The 18,938-nt window shown below is 53.8% G+C and overlaps 1 protein-coding gene across 5 annotated transcripts in view; it reads right to left on the minus strand.

The window, feature by feature from the left end:
• The window catches only part of RARB (retinoic acid receptor beta), an 89,106-nt gene that overhangs the window by 15,937 nt on the left and 54,231 nt on the right, over positions 1-18,938 (minus strand). For 3 of the 5 annotated variants that reach the window (XM_078609260.1, XM_078609262.1, XM_078609264.1), the window contains 2 exons: positions 3,245-3,393; positions 1,380-1,521 (listed from right to left, as the gene is read on the minus strand). In XM_078609260.1, coding sequence (XP_078465386.1) covers positions 1,380-1,521; positions 3,245-3,393 — 291 coding nt within the window. Of the gene's footprint in view, positions 1-1,379; positions 1,522-3,244; positions 3,394-16,728; positions 16,986-18,938 lie in introns of those variants that run through there. The other 2 variants (XM_078609263.1, XM_078609261.1) reach the window with 2 other exon arrangements.

Here is an 18,938-nt window from a genome sequence, read left to right on the forward strand (position 1 = left end):
GGCATCGGCACAATTATGGCAAAGTCACTTCCCGTCGTATCCTTGCACGGTGAGAGCCAACGACGCTCGTTTATAAACACGCAAGATTCCATCGCTGTCACTGCAAGCATTTACCACATGGCCTGCTGGCCAAACCCATAAAACTGCACTGGATATCTTAACCCTCGGACCATTCACCGCATCTCGTTTCCGGGTGCTCTGGCTTGTCATACCCAGTGCTTTCGCAGTTTAATGTGCAACGCACATATAAAATGTGAAATATAAGCGTCATGCGTCTGCAGTCGGCCCTCGTGGAACTAAAAGCGAGGCTCCCTGCTGCATGATCCAGTTAAACCCTGTTTAGTTGGTTTTTGAATCCCTCTCTAGATGCTGTTTTATGTAGAAACGCAGCCAACGAACCCGACTGGCCCACATTGCTCGCCGCAGGAACATTCGGCGGCCTCGTCTTTCTCAAGTGGGAAATCCTTCACATTTCAATCTACAAATAATCCCCACGTGGATAATTGCACGTCAACACATCCCCCCCCCCCCCCCCGTATTTATAGACCGGCAGAACAGGACGGGCACCGAGCGCGGCGCCTTGCGCCGACGCGTGCGGGCTTGTTGCGGAGGGAGGCGGCAGCGCCACGGGGGTTGCATCCTGCACGGGTCAGCGGGGTGAATAACCAACGGCGGCGACGGCGACGCCAAGCGCCAAAGCGTCCGGCAAAAACCTTTCCCCCCATCCCCCCCGCTCTGTGTGTGGTCAGCGGAGTTCATTCCATGACTGCACCCGCTGGGAGTCGAGGCCGCACCTGCCCCGCGATAGCTGCACCCGGGGGACACGGGCTGAGAAGACGACACGCTGCGGACGGGGGACTCGGTAATCGGCCGGGAAAACCCCGAACCTTTGCTGTGACGAACCCGCACGTCCGTCCGGAATTGCGCGGCCTACGCGGCTCCGCCTGGGAGCAACTCCACTCGAACCCGGCCAGAGATTCAGCCGTGGTTTTAACCGATTCCCAAGACCGGCGGGATTAATTTTGTCAGTAAACATCCGATAGCTTGACAACTCAAGGGGGCGACACATGGGGCACACGTCGGAATTCCCCACCTACTTCCAATTCCCACGATAGTGCTTGGATGGGTGACCACCACATCAGGTGTTAAACGCTGCTGCGGGGCTACGTTGTCCTCAGCGGAGGGCAGTGCCCCAAAAATCCGTCGTTGTATTCTCCCTCGACGCTCTCACATCCACGCCCCTTCGCCTTCATCTACCCAGTCTGATTAGGGTGGCAGAGTACGGCCAGATAACCCTTTGTGTCCCCCGCGCTGCGTGGAAAGGCACCCCATCCAGCAGGCTTGCTCAAGCGCCAAGCAACGCGCCTGTGCGGACTTACACTCCTTGGACATGCCGACCTCGAAGCACTTCTGCAGGCGGCAGTACTGGCAGCGGTTGCGCGTCACCTTGTTGATCACGCAGCCCTTGTCGCGAGGGCAGGTGTACACCATGTTCTTCTGGATGCTGCGTCGGAAGAAGCCCTGCGGGGGGGGGGGGGGGAGGGTGGGAGGGCGAGGTGGGGGACCGCACGGGGGGACACGGCAGCACACGCGCCAAGGTCAGGCTGAGCTGACGACGCTGACGCCACCACCGACGCCGCCGCCGGCCCGGTTGCCCGATTTATTTGGGGCGGTGGGTGATTCGGCGTCCCTGGCGGTAGCGCGTTCGCCGCCCGTTCGCGTTGCGGAGGTTCGCGGGTTCAGCGGCCGACCCCGGTTCATCCCGGGTGTAGCGCAACAAACAGCGCGCGTGGTCCGTCTGCAACGCGTTTGGGGAGTTTAAAGATCCCGTGACGGTGTCCGAGGACGAGTCGGCTTCACGTGCCGGCGTCGCGGTCCAAAATCTCGAGATTAACGAAAAATCGTTCACGAATGTATTAATCTGGTAAAGCCCCACTGCGACATCGCCCCTTGCTGGTGGACTATATCCGTCTGTCAACCACAGCGGCCTTCCTGAGAGCCTTTGTGCTGTAAGAATGGTGCGAATACCAACTGCACCGACGACGATTCTTGTCATTACTGCCTCTAAATCCCCCCTCCCCCACCAGGATGGGGGTCGCGATCCGGCCCGGCAGGAGGTGAGCAGCCCCCCCACAGCACCCCCCCCCCCCCAGCACCCCCCCCCCCCCAGCACCCCCCCCCCCCCAGCACCCCCCCCCCCCCAGCACCCCCCCCACCATTGTTAAGGCGCCGACGCTGGTGCTGCTGGAGGAGCGCAATTGCGTGGTTGGCGCGGCACCAGCGTCTCCCCCCCCCCCCCTCGATTCCCACCGGATCAGCGCGGGGAGGCAGGAAGGCATTCTCACTCTCGAAAACAGAATTACATAACGCGACACGGTGCGTTCGTGCCATCACAACGAGGGGGGTGGGGGGGAAGTGAAAGTTTTTTTTGTTTCGCTGTCAGTCATCGGCCTGAGAACTCGGCGTAATGCGGCGTCAGAAAGCTCGGCTCGGCCGAGCGTTCAACCTCAAAAGAGAACGACGCTCACCTGTGGCTCGCCGATCGGCACGCAATGGGGTTTCCGCGAGCTAAATAAATAAACGAGCGAGCGTGCGTTCGCGCTCCCGAGCGCGATTGACGCCCGTTGTCGTTTGTTGTGTTGGGAGCCTTGGCGTTAAATCCTAGGAATCCTGGTAGGAAAGGGATGGGCGTGAGCTGGCACGACTATAAATAACGTTTATGGACCAGAAGTGCAGATTTACGGCATCTTTTCAGTGCGCTTTCCCGCAGGTTAACCGTTTCCTTCCTAAAGCATGGCCACAGCACAATCCCATTTCGTTCAAAACAGAGGCAGCTAGAGGTGGCTGGGGGCGCAGGCAAAGGGACGGTCATGGGGCAAGCGCTGACGCACGCCCCGGGACGACGGCGGCGCACTCAAGCAGCCGCAAAGCAGCTCGGCACACTCGGGCGTGGCACGCATTAGGGTGGTGCACGCGGCGGTGCTGCACGCGGGGGTGGAACACTCGGGCGTGGCACGCATTAGGGTGGCACACGCGGCGGTGGCGCACGCGGCGTCTCAACACACGAGATACATGCAATCGTTCAATTAACATTACGGCAGCAAACGTCTTCATTTCCATCCGCCTACGACCAACTCTTTCTCTCTACAAAACCAGTTACGCCCACCGCATCCCCCCCAGCAGCCAGAGCCACCCGCACGCACGCGCCGTACGGGCGAGCCACGAGACGGGCGCCCCACGGTACCTTGCATCCCTCGCATGAGCTCACGCCGTAGTGGTAGCCCGACGACTTGTCCTGGCACACGAAGCATGGCTTGTAGACGCGCGGGGGCGGCAGCGGCGACGGGGGGCTCGGGATGATCTCCTCCGAGCCGCTGCTCTGGCTTTCCACGGCTGCAAGGTGGTGGGGGTGGGGGGGGGCACAGAGGCACGGAGTGGGGGCGGCGGGGCATCAGCGCTCGCTACGACCGGGATTTGCGCAGCGGTGGCAGGGTAACCATCGACAGACCGGGCCACGGAACGGAGATCGGCAGATGGACAGACAGTCAAAGATACGCACGGGCAGCCCATCCACAACGGACAGAGAGACAAATCGAGATGCAGGCCAGGATGAAGGCAAACAACAGACATGTACATATGCAGGCAAACAAATACAACGACAGACAGATTTATTAAGGAGGGGCGAGACGACTAACAAACGGACAGGCAGACAAACAAACTGACACCCAAATATACAAACACACATGCGCACACGGAGCCTGCAAACAAACATGCGTATAAACAGCCGTATCTAGGGCAAACACAACATCCATTATTTGGGCAGAACAATGAGAGCACGGGAACTGGTGCCAGCAACGATTCACTGACATCTCCCGAGAGCCCTCCTGCCCCCCCCGCCGACCACAGGCCTCTTCTCCCTCGTGGTGGAAGAATTTTATTTTCATACAAATAATTCCAAAAATTACGACGCTTTGTGTTGCGATTTTAATTATCTCCGACTGCCCGCCAGCACAGTGACAACCGCACGAATAAACGCGCTCAGCGGCGGAACCCACCGCCTCGCGTAGCTGCCAAATCTAGCGGTTTAATTATTTGGCCAACGCGGGTCTCGCGCGCTGCGCCACCGAGGTGAGATCTCACCGTCGCTCAACGGGAGCCGAACCTATGCCAATGCCCGGCCGCGCAGAGCGAAGGTTCGTGCGGGAGGTGGAGCAGCGCGCGCGGCTATCGAGTAGTGCGCGGGTGGCGAAGGCAGCCACAAAGAGGGGGTTCGGGGGAAATTGTGACAGGAGGCCCCACTTCGTTCCTCGCCGCCAGGGCCCGTGACAAGCGTGCCACTTAGGCCACTCGGGCGAAGGGCGGCGCGTAGGCGTCGGGGGGGGGGGGGGTGAAAGGGGGCACCGCACGGGGTTAAAAACACCATCGCGGTGTGCCAGCTGCGGGAATTCACAGCTCGCTCTGCTGCGGCGGATTCAGCGGTTCTGTTGATGCCGCGATCGAGACTTTCATGTGAGCCTCAAGGACATAAAAGGGCTCGTATAACACACTTGGGCACGCTCGATCAATAGTCGTTCCTTGTGAATAAATACAACTGCCACATCGATGCTATTGCAGCTCCAAAATAACTTGTTTTTTGTGCAAATGGCGGAAACAATGATTCCGATTCTGACGGCGTTATAACAGCAAAGCAATTGTGCTGGGATCTGCGTTGTACGTGTTTCTACTTACAACAACGCCCGATATATATATTTTTGTAAAGCTTCGGTTTGATTGAAAATGTACAAAACATCCTGAAATGGCTCGTGCTTACGTTTGGCACCGCGACTATGAGCTTCCCATTGAATGGGCAAGGAAGCCGCTGCACGCTGCGAAAATAAACAAATGGATTACTGCCCCCACCGAGCCGCAAACCCATTGCCACAAACTACAACACCCACAATGCACCTGCTCACACAGGAACCCCCAACAACAGAGGCACGCTATTTTAATTTTGGAAACTCTGGCTCGATAATCCGGCAAATATTTTCCGCTGTGTATAATAATATTATTCTTATTATTCAAAGAGAGTCTATTCTTGTTATGAATAATGAACATCTTTCACTGCTTGGCTCCATTGTCGTCATCGCTGCCTGCGTGGGGGATAGGACGGTGGGCCCTCTGTGCCCAGCAAACTTCAGCCTTGCGCATGAAGCGGCGCTGAAAGATTTCGTCTCCGGGCTACGGCTGCAGCGCAAGCGCCGTGTGGGCAACGTTTCATCGGCCCCCCGCCGGTGCAAGATGCTCCCAGCGGCGCTCAGGGAGGGGGCCGTGGCACGGATGTTGAGACGTGGCGGCCGTGGTAAGGGCCTCCCCAACACCCGGATTGCGGGCACGCTCCACGTGTCCGCGACAGTCGCGAGCCCGAGGCGCTAATCTGGCGATGACCAACCCCCCCCTCCTCCCCACGTTAAAGGTGCAGAGACCGATTTGCGGGACTGCACCGCGTGTCGTTTTTGCGCGATGTCCCGACGCTTCGCGCTCCACGTGCCGGCAGCTGAAGGAGAAGCGTCGAACGTCGTGCCGAACAACGCGCAGAGCCACCGGAATCAACCTACGCAGAGGAGGCTAATTCTCACAGAGTGGTTTGTATTCTATTCTTGCGCGTGAAGGCAGGAATATGTTCGGCCGCTAAACGCCAATTTCGAGGTCTTCCAGCGACGGACGAGAGGGCTTCTGGAGAGAGTTTGTGTAATTGTGATGCTCCTCCTCCTCCTCCGCTGAAGGAGCGTAGACCAAAGTGGTTTACTACGTGGTCCCTACTTTGGGTTGCAAGGCCACATTGGCTTGTGTCTTTACTTTCCATTGGAGACAGTGCTCCTACATTCTGATATGAATTTAGAGGCATTTGTTAATCCAGAGCTGGATGAAGGTCTCCTCATGCCGTGTCAGTCACGAAGGTGAACGTGCAGGACCGGTTCCGCTCCCACTTGCTACCCACAGCTGGGAATCGAACCCAGGTGACCGTGTTTGTAGCGGAGTGCCTCCGTCCCACCTCTCCGCCTCTTATAGCCATGGCAGATCTACGAACTCGGTCTTAATTGTTGCCACGTCTGGATGGCAGGCATGGGCAGTTCTCCATGGAATTCTCACAGAAAACAGTGGTCAATGGAAGCCACTTCCCCTGGATCCCACATGCATCATCATGAAACTAAACTATTAAACTATCTTTTACTTTACTAGATAAGGCCCGCCGAGCTATATAGCTCTTTTTCAGAAACCACCAGGCCACAAATAATATCCCAGCGAGGCGGCTTATCACGTGGAAATTTCTAGCAGCCGAATACTCTAAACACACGTGGAGGGAAAAACAGGAGGACCCGGAGAAAACTCCACGTGACCGAGAACATCCAAACTCGGGGATCGAACCCACAACTTCCTGCATACCAGGCGTTGATGGCGGCGGCGGCAGCGATCGCTCCAGCTGAACGACGTCACCGTGAACATCCACTGTGCGCCACAATCGGCCAATTGATGGTGCACTCAACGCCACAATGCACGCGCACAATGACTAATTACAAGGGTCAGATGCTGGGAACTGGCTGCCGAGATTCTTGCCAAACCCCACAAGTCATACAAATATATATTTATAGGACTTAAGCAGAGTTACAGGCTTAGACTGCCAAAAGGAATCTAATGTTTACATATGAACATAATAACCGGCTCCCACGCTTAAGCAGAGTAGTAATAAGGGAGACACTGAGGAGGATTGGATCTTGCGCTGGTCTTCATTATCCCTGCTGTGAGCTCAGCCCGTGCAGGCAGATTATCTGCAGAAATCTGACTCCCTTGGTGATTTGGCACGGGAATGTCGGAGACCCCTCCACTTTTGAGCAGCAGCGGCAGCGGCGGCAGCGGCAGCAGCAGCATGTGGTCGGGGCACAGCTGGGGGTCCTTCACAGATGAATCTCTGGCAAGATGCCTGCTCCCTGTGCTGCGAGAGACCTGCAGGGCTGTCCCTGCATCGGTATTCAGCAGCACACACTTGGGCGAGGCGTTCTGACATGTGACATGTGCCAGAAGCATCCGCCCGTGCGTGCGTGTGTGCGTGTCTGTGTGTGTCTCAGTGCTCGCTAACAGCACTTGCCCCTAGAGTCTGTTAAGGCTATACGGGGGGTCTTTGTCTCAGTCAGAAGCTTCGATTCCTGCTCACGGCCAACACCAGTAACGATTATCTGAACTGGTCCTGGGCCTCCCCTAGGTCGACTCAGCCTCAAATGAGTACCTGGTGCGGTGCGTAAACGTCGCCAATCGGGAAACAAAGGCGGCCCGGCGTGGTGCTGGCCACCTACTCCCTCGTGTACCTTGCCAGCCTTGCTCGCTAACAGCACTTGCCCCAACAATCTATTAAGGTTATACAGGAGATCTTTGTCTTTGTGTGTCTCTGTGTGGGTGTGCATCTTTGTGCGTGAGAAGTCATATGTAAGTGTGCATCTGTGTGTATACGAGCGTTCGTGTGCATGCATCTGTGAGTGTGTGTATGCATCCGTGTGTGTGTGCGCAGCGCGCTAACCGCTACATTACTGCTCCCCACACTCACTGACTCACTCATTCAGCACTCACCCACGCACTCACCCGCCCACCCACATACTCACTAAACCCCCACACTCCAGGTCACCTCACTTCTCTTTCACGGCTTCTTCCCTCGCACGGCTCCCACTTTTGAATGCCCTCCCATCGCCTCTTTCTCCAAGCTCTTGCAATAACCTTGCTCAAATCAAGAAACGTGTAATACGCTTTATCTTTCCAACTTTGAGATTGCCATTTGTTGATGGCCGTTTGACGATTCGGGCCCTTGGGCCGACTCAGCCTCAACTGCAGTAAAAAGAGCAGGAGGTCGCAGGTTCCCAACTCCGACGCCTGCTGTATATTTGGAATTTGCGGTGTCTCTCTCCCAGTGGTCGCCGTAGATTTCTCTCCGGGTCCTCTGGGTTTTCCCCTCCACATTTAGAATCAACGTGCGCTTAAAGAGTATTTGGCTGCAATAAATTTCCACGCAATAAGCCACTTCGTTGCGCTCTCACTTGCAATGGCCACGTCGCTTTCCGAAAACGAGCGATAAAGCTCAGCGGGCCTTGCCTGGTAAACAAAACTAAAATCTCTTACACCATTGGAACCTCCTTTGCCAGTAGCAAAATATGATAATTGTTTTTTTACCCTTATATCTGGCAACAAAACTGACACCTTTTTTTACAAGGAGTCATGTTTGCCTTGACCACAATACCTGCGGTCAGAATGCAAACAAAAAACACAACTCTGATAATGTATGCACTGTCCTTGAAATCGATTGGTCCACACCCAAGACAGCTTTTCTTAGAGCCTAACGATACATTATCAGAGTTGTGTTTTTTGTTTGCATTCTGACCGCAGGTATTGTGGTCAATGCAAACATGACTCCTTGCAAAAAAAAAGGTGTCAGTTTTGTTGCCAGATAAAAAGGTAAAAAACCAATGATCAAAACTAAAATCTGTTTCAATAGTAGTTTAATGCACGGCCGCATTGCACCGAGTCTCTGCCAAAGAGGCTGCGGACCTTCACCCATTTGGCAGAACATCGCGCGGAGACTGCACGGGGGGGGGGGTGAAAGCTGGGCTTCTGCCGAGTGATATTCAGATCCCACCACACTTCCCCCGCAGCACGGATCGGCCAGGGAGAGAGATGGGAGGGGGGGGAGCAAGACTTTCCGCTCGGCTGAATTTCGACCGCTCTGCTGATTTGGGTTGGCAGTGAGCTCATCGCTAAAATCTCCGCCAAACAGTCGAAGGCACAGCGCCATCCGTGTGTTGTCAAGTGCTGCAGAACACCGCTTGAAAATACTGACTCTACAAAAGTCGTCAATAACACACCACCACCGCCAACAAGGAAGAACAACGTAGAAACAATCGGTAACTTTTTGGGCGATGGTCCTGGCATGATAGCAGGCAGAGATGGATCTCGACCATTATAACGTCCATGATGAATACATAGGAACGTACTCTTTTTGGCAGCGCTATTGACGAATGCTTTCGTGGCTTTTTTGGGCTATTTGTTCTTTGTGCACCGCTGCCGACAGCAGTATCGCACATGTTCCATCTACTCTTGAAACTATATTGGAGGTAATCCATTTGCTGCTCTGTGTTGTACGGCTCGATTGTGACTTTGCTTTAAGTGGCTGTGTCGGGTGAGCGACCTCCCCGATTCGCGATGAGCGTGCCCACGTTTGCGTCAAGTGTGAGAGGCTGGAGTGCTGAAAGGGGGGGAGGGCGACGTTTGACCACTGGGCATCTGTTGGAAAAAGAGCTTCACAGCTCATCAGATTCCTCCAGTCTAAATAAAGATTCTGATTCACTGCGGGCGATGGAACAAAGAGCCATGGGGGGGAGGCATCCTGAGGCTGGGTCTCAAACTCACCCCCGACACTGTGAGTCACAGCAATAAACAACTTGCACAAAAACAGTATTATTCATTATAAAGGTTTTTCGGTTAGATCGCGTAAGTATAAATTTGGCGTAATCCTCCACCACCCAGAAAAAAACCTCAACAACCACCTGAACAACAACAACGAATACCTAAACAACAACGCAAACCTCAAACAAACACCTCAACAACAACAAACACCTCAACAACAACAACAAACACCTCAACAACAACAAACACCTCAAAAACAACAAACACATCAACAACAACAAACACCTCAACAAACACCTCAACAACAACGAATACCTCAAAAAACACCTCAACAATAACAAACACCTCAACAACAACAAACTCCTCAACAACAACAACAAACACCTCAACAACAATAACAAACACCTCAACAACAACAAACACCTCAACAACAACAACAAACACCTCAACAACAACAAACACCTCAACAACAACAACAAACACCTCAACAACAACAAACACCTCAACAATAACAAACACCTCAACAACAACAAACACCTCAACAACAACAACAAACACCTCAACAACAATAACAAACACCTCAACAATAACAAACACCTCAACAACAATAAACACCTCAACAACAACAAACACCTCAACAACAACAACAAACACCTCAACAACAATAACAAACACCTCAACAACAACAAACACCTCAACAACAACAACAAACACCTCAACAACAACAAACACATCAACAACAACAAACACCTCAACAACAACAACAAACACCTCAACAACAACAAACACCTCAACAACAACAAATACCTCAACAAACACCTCAACAACAATAACAAACACCTCAACAACAACAAACACCTCAACAACAACAACAAACACCTCAACAACAACAAACACCTCAACAATAACAAACACCTCAACAACAACAAACACCTCAACAACAACAACAACAAACACCTCAACAACAATAACAAACACCTCAACAATAACAAACACCTCAACAACAATAAACACCTCAACAACAACAAACACCTCAACAACAACAACAAACACCTCAACAACAATAACAAACACCTCAACAACAACAAACACCTCAACAACAACAACAACAAACACCTCAACAACAATAACAAACACCTCAACAACAACAAACACCTCAACAACAACAACAAACACCTCAACAACAATAACAAACACCTCAACAACAACAAACACCTCAACAACAACAACAAACACCTCAACAACAACAACAAACACATCAACAACAACAAACACCTCAACAACAACGACAAACACCTCAACAACAACAAACACCTCAACAACAACAACAAACACCTCAACAACAACAACAAACACCTCAACAACAACGAACACCTCAGCTGCACATTTCCCAACAAACTCCCAAGTCACCACAACACAAGCCATCATCATCAGCAGCAGCAGCAGTAGTTGTTGTTGTTGATGCTCAGCGCGCCTCACTGCCATGACTGCCGAACCCACCCCGGCAGAACAAAGCCGCTTCAGAGTTTAGACATCAGCCAAGTAAACGCTGCTGGTTCATGTCGGGTCGAGGGGCCCAAATGGCTGGAAGGTAACAAACTAATACATAAAGTCGCGGGGAAACGCGGAAAGGAATGAGATTGAGTTAACTTTTAACGTTTTTTTGTTTCAACAGGTAAGGTCCACTGAGCCACATGGCTATTTTTCAGAAGCGACCTTGCTATCACAAATGATGGCTCGGCTCAACGGAGTGGCTTATCGCGTGGACATTTACAGCAGCCAAATACTCTAAGCACGCGTGTTCATAAACGTGGAGGGGGAAACCGGAGGACTCGGAGAAAAATCCACGCGACCACGGGATGAGAGACACGCAAACTCGAAATATACAGCAGCAGGCGTCACAGGATCGGGATGGAAAGCCACGACCTCCTGTTGACCAGGCGAGGTAGCTAACATCTCACCACCGCGGGTAACCCACAATGCTCCACGACAACGCCTGCTTTCACAGAGCTCCCACGGTGCTTGTGTAAACACGTCGGGCTTGAAGAGAACAGTCCATCAAGACCCCCCCCCCCCATCAATTTAAACAACAAGAGCTGCGATTGGCATGCCCGGGAGACTGAACAGGCCCCCCCCCTCTGCCTGTGCACTCCCCGTGCTCCCGTGTCACCACGACAACCTGCACGACCCACACACCCCCCCACCACCCCACGTCTTCCACATTCCTGTGCCCACGCGTGCCCAACATGTGACCTCATATCTCTCCTCATGCCACCCTCCCACAACGCGTCCGTCCATCGTACCCTACGATGGACACTCCTCGCGCGAACGCAGGAACACCACGGAGGTCGGCTACGCCGGTTGCGTTATCCAAGTTTCCGCGGTTGAGCGGTGTGGGTGGCAACGCGCAATTATCGCGGTTGGCACCAACCCCCCGCCGCCTCCTTCCTCCCAGAGCTCGATGATCAGTGGCTTCGTAGACATCGACGAATCGGGCAGAGCCCGCGGAGAGCGGGAGTCACCGAATCGCTCATCCGTGAGTGCACTCAATTCGAACGCCCTCGCCATTCGCCGTACGTTATTAATGCAAAGCTGGGCATGAATCACGTCTTTGGCTGGCTTTTATTCTCAATGAACATTTGTCGCGAATGCGTACAATGTACTGGGGCTGAACGATTTTGGGAAAATATCTAATTGCGATTTTTTTTCTGACAGATATTACGATTGCGATTTGATTTGCGATTACATTTTTTTTAAGTCAAGCTCCAGTTCAATATTCACTGTGTAATAGATTTAAAACACGTAATGGAGCATTGCCACATGATACCATCAAAATATGATCTGCTCTATATATTCTAACGCAAGGATGAGAACTTAAAATATATGAATTCCTTCCAACATGTACTTATAAAAATGTTTTAATTGAAATAGAACAATCAAACGTAAAACAATTGTTAGGTTAAATCAATCAAGTTATAATAATAACAAATAAAACAATTCCAACAAGAAAGTAATCGAGGACTTTTCAAATCGCAAAAAAATCGCAGCCTTTGCGATTTGCTAATCGCATTGTTTCAAATTGCGATTTCGATTTGAAATCAATTAATCGTTCTGCCCTACAATGTACCCACAAGCAGAGCGCACGAGTGCACAAGCCTACTTTTAAAAAACGCTAAGTTTAACTGTCAGGTTCTTCGATGTTTCTTACGCGGCATTACCCGATTCATCCATCCATGTATTGACCTCGTTTCTGTGAATGGCGCGAGTCTCACGTTGAAGGGTAGTTCAGGACTAAAGGGGAGTGTCGCTATTGATCGCGACTGCGTGCGAAGGAGCCAAAGGCGAGCTCGCCCCTCTACCCTGCAAAGTGCACACCACCTCCCTGCGCCAGCGAACAATGCGCCCACTCAGCCCGCCCCGCCCCCACCAATGCTCCGTAAAAGCCGTGACCCCAGACAAGCACGCGGTACGAAACATCACCATAACAAGGCGCAAAATCGTCCACGACTCGATGAACCCGCGACCACAGCTGATGGGGGACGTCGAGGGCAGAACGAGTCACCACGGTGGCTAGGATGTGTTAACTGCCTCGCCTGGTATACAGGAGGTCGTGGGTTTGATCCCGAGCCCGATGCCTGCTGCTGTATATTTGGGGTCTGGATGTTCTCCCCGTGATCGCGTGGATTCTTCTCCGGGCCCTCCGGTTTTTCCCTCCACAATTAAAAATCAACGTGTGTTTAACGAGTATTTGGCCGCTATACATTACCGCACGATAAGCCGCTTCGTTGAGCTATCATTTGTGATAGCCAGGTCGCTTCTGAAAAATAAGCTCTAAAGCTCAGCGGGCCTTACCTGGTGAAACAAAAATCGTTTAGTTTTAGAGTCGCGATTGTCCTTCCCCTTGCTCACGACGAACCCCGGTTACCGCCGACTCGGCAGTGCCCTCTGGCACGCGGGGTGCCGCTGTGGCCTCACCCGCGTGTAGGAGTGAGCAGATCAAGGCACGGCGTGAATTTTCCCACCGATCGCGTCGGATCTCAGAAGCTAAGCAGGCTTTTGAACCTGGACAGTTGCTTGGATTGGCAACCACCGCTCACCGACTGTCTGTCATAGGTTGCGGGGCTACGCTGTGAAACATCCCAGGGCAGTGCATAAAAATCCATTGTTGTGCTGTGCTTCTATGCCACCCACCTACACCAACCGGCACTGACCCAGCGTGGCGAAGTGCGGCCAAATAACCCGCACGACGCGAGGAGGCCCTCATCCAGCCGCGGACTGACAGGAGAGTGCACGCGTCACGACACAAATCACACTTCATCACCAAAGATGAAGACTTTCATCTCTTCTTCAGCGCGTTGCGAACGTGAAGCCGGGATATTCTCCTTAACTCACAGACACAACCCCCACACCCACCACCGCCCCTCCGCGCACCACACGGTAACAGCGAGCAGCGTGACGCGCATTTACACGCTTCACTATCAATGCGCGCGCTCCGATGGAACACGCCAAAACTCATTTGCGTTTCCCCGGCCTCTAATGGCGCTCCGTGCGGAGTAATGGCGCTCGGCGTTGCATTAGACGGCAAAAGTGAAAGGCGCACAGCGGGCATGGGAGCCGTGCGACGGCTCGCTCAGAGAAATGAAGTTCTCAGCCTCTCGTTGTTGTTCTTCTCATCTCAGAGCCACGAGACATTCGCTGTGGCGGCGGGGGGGGGGCGTAGCCTTTGTGGGGGTTTGAAAAACGACTAAAGCCTTCGCATCTGCTCTGAAACACCGACTTCAGCTGATTCGAGTGAGAGCCGAAGCCGAGGGGAGGCTTCGTAGCGACGCCTTTCCACGTGGGTGCCACCTGCGATTCGTCGCTCGGCTATCGCTACAGCATCCGGCGGCAAGTGCTGGGCACCAGCTGATACACCCAACTCGGTTGGCACCGCCACTTGATTAGCAGCCCCCCCGGAACTGCCACCGCTTTCATCTGAGCTGTCGGGGCGCGGTCTCTCAAAAAAGTATAACCGCAAAGGACCGCGCACAATTACTGACGGCGGAGATGCTTGCTAAACGCCAGATCAAGCTCCCGCGATTACAGACGCGGGTTCTGTCGGGCCCTGGCGTGGACACGGGCCCGAAATGTCACGGCGCGTGGGGCTCGCCGATCATCTCCGTGCCACGCAACATTCGGCTCACAATACCGCGCCTCTGTGTGCGGGGGGTGGGGGGTCTGCCCGACGGGGGTCGTTACCACGTCGGTTCAAACCCGACGGCGGCCGGCCAGTGGGAGCCGGAGACGCGGACTCGGCTCATCAGCTGCCCCTGCGCCGGCATGCTCTGTGAGCGCCGCTTGTGACAGCGAGCGCCAACGGCGCAACGCGACCAGCTGGCATCACCACCCCACCCCCCCCCACGCCCCCCCCCCAACTCGTACCACGCTGTGTACCTCGTGACGGCGCTCGCTCGTGCCTGAGCAGACAAGTTCTCTTTTCCTCCGTGAACTTCCCCTTAAAAATTTAAGTACTCTTCTTGGCCCGTGATCTCATTACGCGCACCCTCCTCTCAGCTTGTGCAGCGCCTCAGAAATAACAGTCGCACTTAAATTCAAATTGCGAGTTAAACTTTCACATGACTCCACTCAACACGGCTCAGTTAGATTTTTGCCAAACTAATAAAAAAACAAGTTTACCAAGCAAAACGGCAAATTGGGAAAAAATACAATTGCTGATGCACAACATCATTCTGCGCTGTGATTCAGCCGCTCTGTCGGCCGCCCAAGGGGCTCGTTCACCATGGAGATGGAGCGACGACATTGCCACCGTTGCGTGTCCGGGTGCGGATTGAGGGAGGCCTTCGTCCAGCGGTGGATCGAAACGTGGCTGACGTCAGCCAAGTCAACGACGTTGTCAGCCATCGCTCCTTCTGCATTGCCAATCCACGTTTATCTTTGCGCAAACTGCCGGACGCAATGTCCGCGGTACAAATGTAAAAAAAAATCTGTCTCAGCCCCCCCCCCCCTCATATCCATCGCCAACGGGAGCAACTCTACGTGCAGCGTTCACCACGTTGAGATTTATTAATTAATCCACTTTGTCCTTGGTACACACCGAGAGTGAGGGCGGTGAAGCAATGAATTTAAGAGCACCCCCCCCCCCACCCATTTTAATCGCCATGGATACATCACTTACCGCGGCCGGGTAATTTGGGCATGACAAAAAATACGTCAAACGCGAGAGACGTGCTTTAATGGGATCCCTCGTATATTAAAGCGCAGCCCCTAATTAATCCCGAGACGGGTGTCACCCGCACGCCACATTAAAGCCCTACCCCGGGCTAAGCGTGTATGGTGACCTGTCAAACCTTCTAAAACCTCCTCATTATCACGGCTTAAGCACAAAAGCTTCAGTCGCCAGAGCCTCCAGCACGTCCCTAACAGCACAGAAGGATCCGTGCGGGCTCGGCGATGGCTTGCGCACAACGCGCGGTATTAGAGTCTTATTACTATTCAGCGGTGGCGGCCCTTTGCGCGACACGTTCACCGCTGCGCGCCTACTGCCGCGGCCATCGTCGCGGGCAATCGCAAGCACCGTGAAATAAGCCTGGAAAATCCACCTCGAGGGCTGCTCACGCACTGCTGCTGCTTGCATTGCTGGAGGCGCGGTGGCGCGAGTCACACATCTGATGTCACACATCTGATGTGTGACTCGCCCTCTCGCCCTTCCTTTAAAACGCACACGACGCGCTCGCGTTAATAGAAAAAATTTCAACGACGCCATCGCTGATAACAAGTTGCCGAATATCGTTGGAACGCACGCACACCCGCGCACCAACACGGGCACAGCTATGCCCTCGGCACGTTCACCAAAGCAAGAGCAGAGCCAGCGCACGAGCCACTCACGAACAGCACGGGCCAAGCAGCCCAAAGCACGACCCTGCTGTAGTTAACGTCTCGCAGATGTTAACTACCTAGCCTGGTATACAGGAGGTCGTGGATTCGATCCTGACCCTAACGCCTGCTGCATATTCGGAGTATGCATATCTCTCCCGTGGTCGTGTGGATTTTTCTCCGGGTCCTCCGGATTTTCCCTCCGCATTTAGAATCAACATGCGCAATAGGCCACTTCGTTTAGCTATCATTCGTGACCAGGTCGCTTCTGAAAAACAAGCTATATAGCTCAGCGGGCCTTGCCTGGAAAAATAAAATAAAAAGTTAAAATGAGTCCAGGGACTCACCGACGACTCTCGCGATTAAACAACCGACGTCACTAAGAGCGGTGCCGACCGTGGTCGCTCGCGACACGCCGAGGAGGGGACGTACACGGCGTGCTGTTGTGTTGGCTCCAGTCGGACGGCGTGAGGCTCCCCGTGCCGTAGCAGCCCGGGGAGAGGCTCTTGTCGTGCAGCATGCAGGAGGAGGGGCTCCCCACGCACACGTTGTGGTAGCGCCGCGGACTCATCGCCAACGCCTCCACCATACAGTCGTACATCGTTCAGCGCCGCGTCCCACTCCGCCAGCGCCCGCTCTTCTGGTAGCTCGGCGGATTTCTTTCCTACCCCCGGTCACTCTGTTGTTTTGGACTTCGCCCCCGACGCCCCGTCACGACGTCCACGGCCCCCTCCGCCAGTCGCGTTCGCGGAGCCAAGTGGGACCGAGTTCACCTAACGCAGGCCGCACCATCGCCGCCGCGGGTGAATAATTTCCCCCATTGCGTCAGAGCTGCCCAAGCAAGGGTCTCTTACGCAGCCGTGTCCAAGCGCACCACCACCACCACCACCACGAGCGGAAACCACCGCCGCCCGACCTAAGACCCTTCGCAGCCGCGACGTCGTGCGCGCCGCCGGTTTCCCCGGTTTTGCTGCGTGCTCCCCGGCAGCTCACGTCAACGACGCCCGTTGAGCAGAAACGAAAGCTTCGTCATCGATCCAAACGACCGCCGCTCCCCGCCGCGACGGCCGGCATTCGTGGCGCAGGGCCGCCGCGTCCCGGCAACTTCTCCGAGCCGGCCTCCCTGAAGCCGGCCGTCCCACGCGCAGGCGAGCAGCGCCTCTCGGACGAGCCCGCTCGTGCACACGCGCCGTCTGGGTCGGGGCGCGCGTCCCTTCCACGGGCCAGCAGCAGCGTGAGACGCGGATTCCGGCCTCCGAAGTTAAAACTCCTCTCCCTGCTCTCCCGGGCCAAATGGTCGGTGCCGCATTGTGAACGCGAGGCCCCCCTACCATCACCCCCACCACCGCGCACGGAGCCCTCCCAGTGAAAGACGCCGCATCACCTAATGTATGCGGCTGAACTCTGGGTGAACCCTAAGTGGAGACTGCAACCTCCCACTGACCCCTCGGGAGTGACAGCGCAAGATGGCAGGGTGTGCGCGACGCAACAAAATCAAAGCCTCCCCTTTTTTGCGGGGGGGGGGGGGAGAGAAGGGGCGCCCTCCTTTTTTGTTTTAAACTTGAGGGTGCGGGTGTGCTCGAGAAACTGCGCGCTTTAGGAACCATTCATAACACCGGGGATAGCTTCACCCCGAACAATTGTGCCTTGAATGGCTGCTCGGAGACTCTAAGAGTAAGAGATTACACCGCTTTGTGCCGGCAAACGATCGCTTCGTGCATTATTCCCTATGATTAACTTTCAAATTATTCCAATTAGTGCTTATTGAACTATGAGGTAAGTAAAGAGACGTTTGCTTACTTTAACTTTATTTTTCTATTTTTTTCATTATTATCAAACTTGATGTTTTGCAGATTTAAATTGCAGTCTCGCTTCATAGATTAAAATTTGTATCGCTTATAGAGGCTCCAAACTCTGCAACGCGATGCAATGCAAAGATGAAAAGCCCTGTTCGATTAATCTTTAATTAAATTTCGATTTAAAGCTTTCGTGACTGCAGGGATTGATATTCTTGGTTATTTCGGTAAAGTCACGTGACTTTACCGAAAGAACCAAGAATATGAATCTTTAATTAGTTTGGCGCATTCCTTTCGTGAAACAACCGCAAACAACATGTGGTTTTTAAAATCAGCGTTGTCGGCCGAGTTTCAAATGGAATTGAGGGGAATTGGTCCGGCTAGATTACCCAGGGAGAGAGCACGTGAGGCTGCAGCAGCAGCAGCAGCGAGCACGGAGGGACAGAAGAGCACACATTGTTAGTTCATCACGGGGGATGGAGGGCGAGCGGTGAAAGGACCGTGTCATTCAACATCGCGGGCCTTTGTCTGCCGGGTGCCCGGCATCAGCAGGACTCCCGTGCGACGTTTGTCCGACAAAAGGCTCCTCTCTCTCTCTCCCTCTCTTTCCTTTTCTGTGAACCCTGGGGCTCCGACAAAGCCTCGCGACGAACCGACACTCCGGCAAAACAAAACAAAAACGCGCCTCGACAAAAAAACGGCAACGTCCCAGAGGACGGCCCGGCACTCGAGCGAGATCCACTTCTCCAAGCCGAGGAATTTTACTTCTCAATTAGGGGTGGCATCAGCAGCAGCCGCCGCCGCCACGTTCCGAGCGCGATGCCTCGCCGCTCACCGCCTCCGAGA

This window comes from Lampetra planeri, chromosome 31, assembly GCF_965212315.1.
Source record: "Lampetra planeri chromosome 31, kcLamPlan1.2.h2, whole genome shotgun sequence".
Classification (NCBI taxonomy): domain Eukaryota; kingdom Metazoa; phylum Chordata; class Hyperoartia; order Petromyzontiformes; family Petromyzontidae; genus Lampetra; species Lampetra planeri.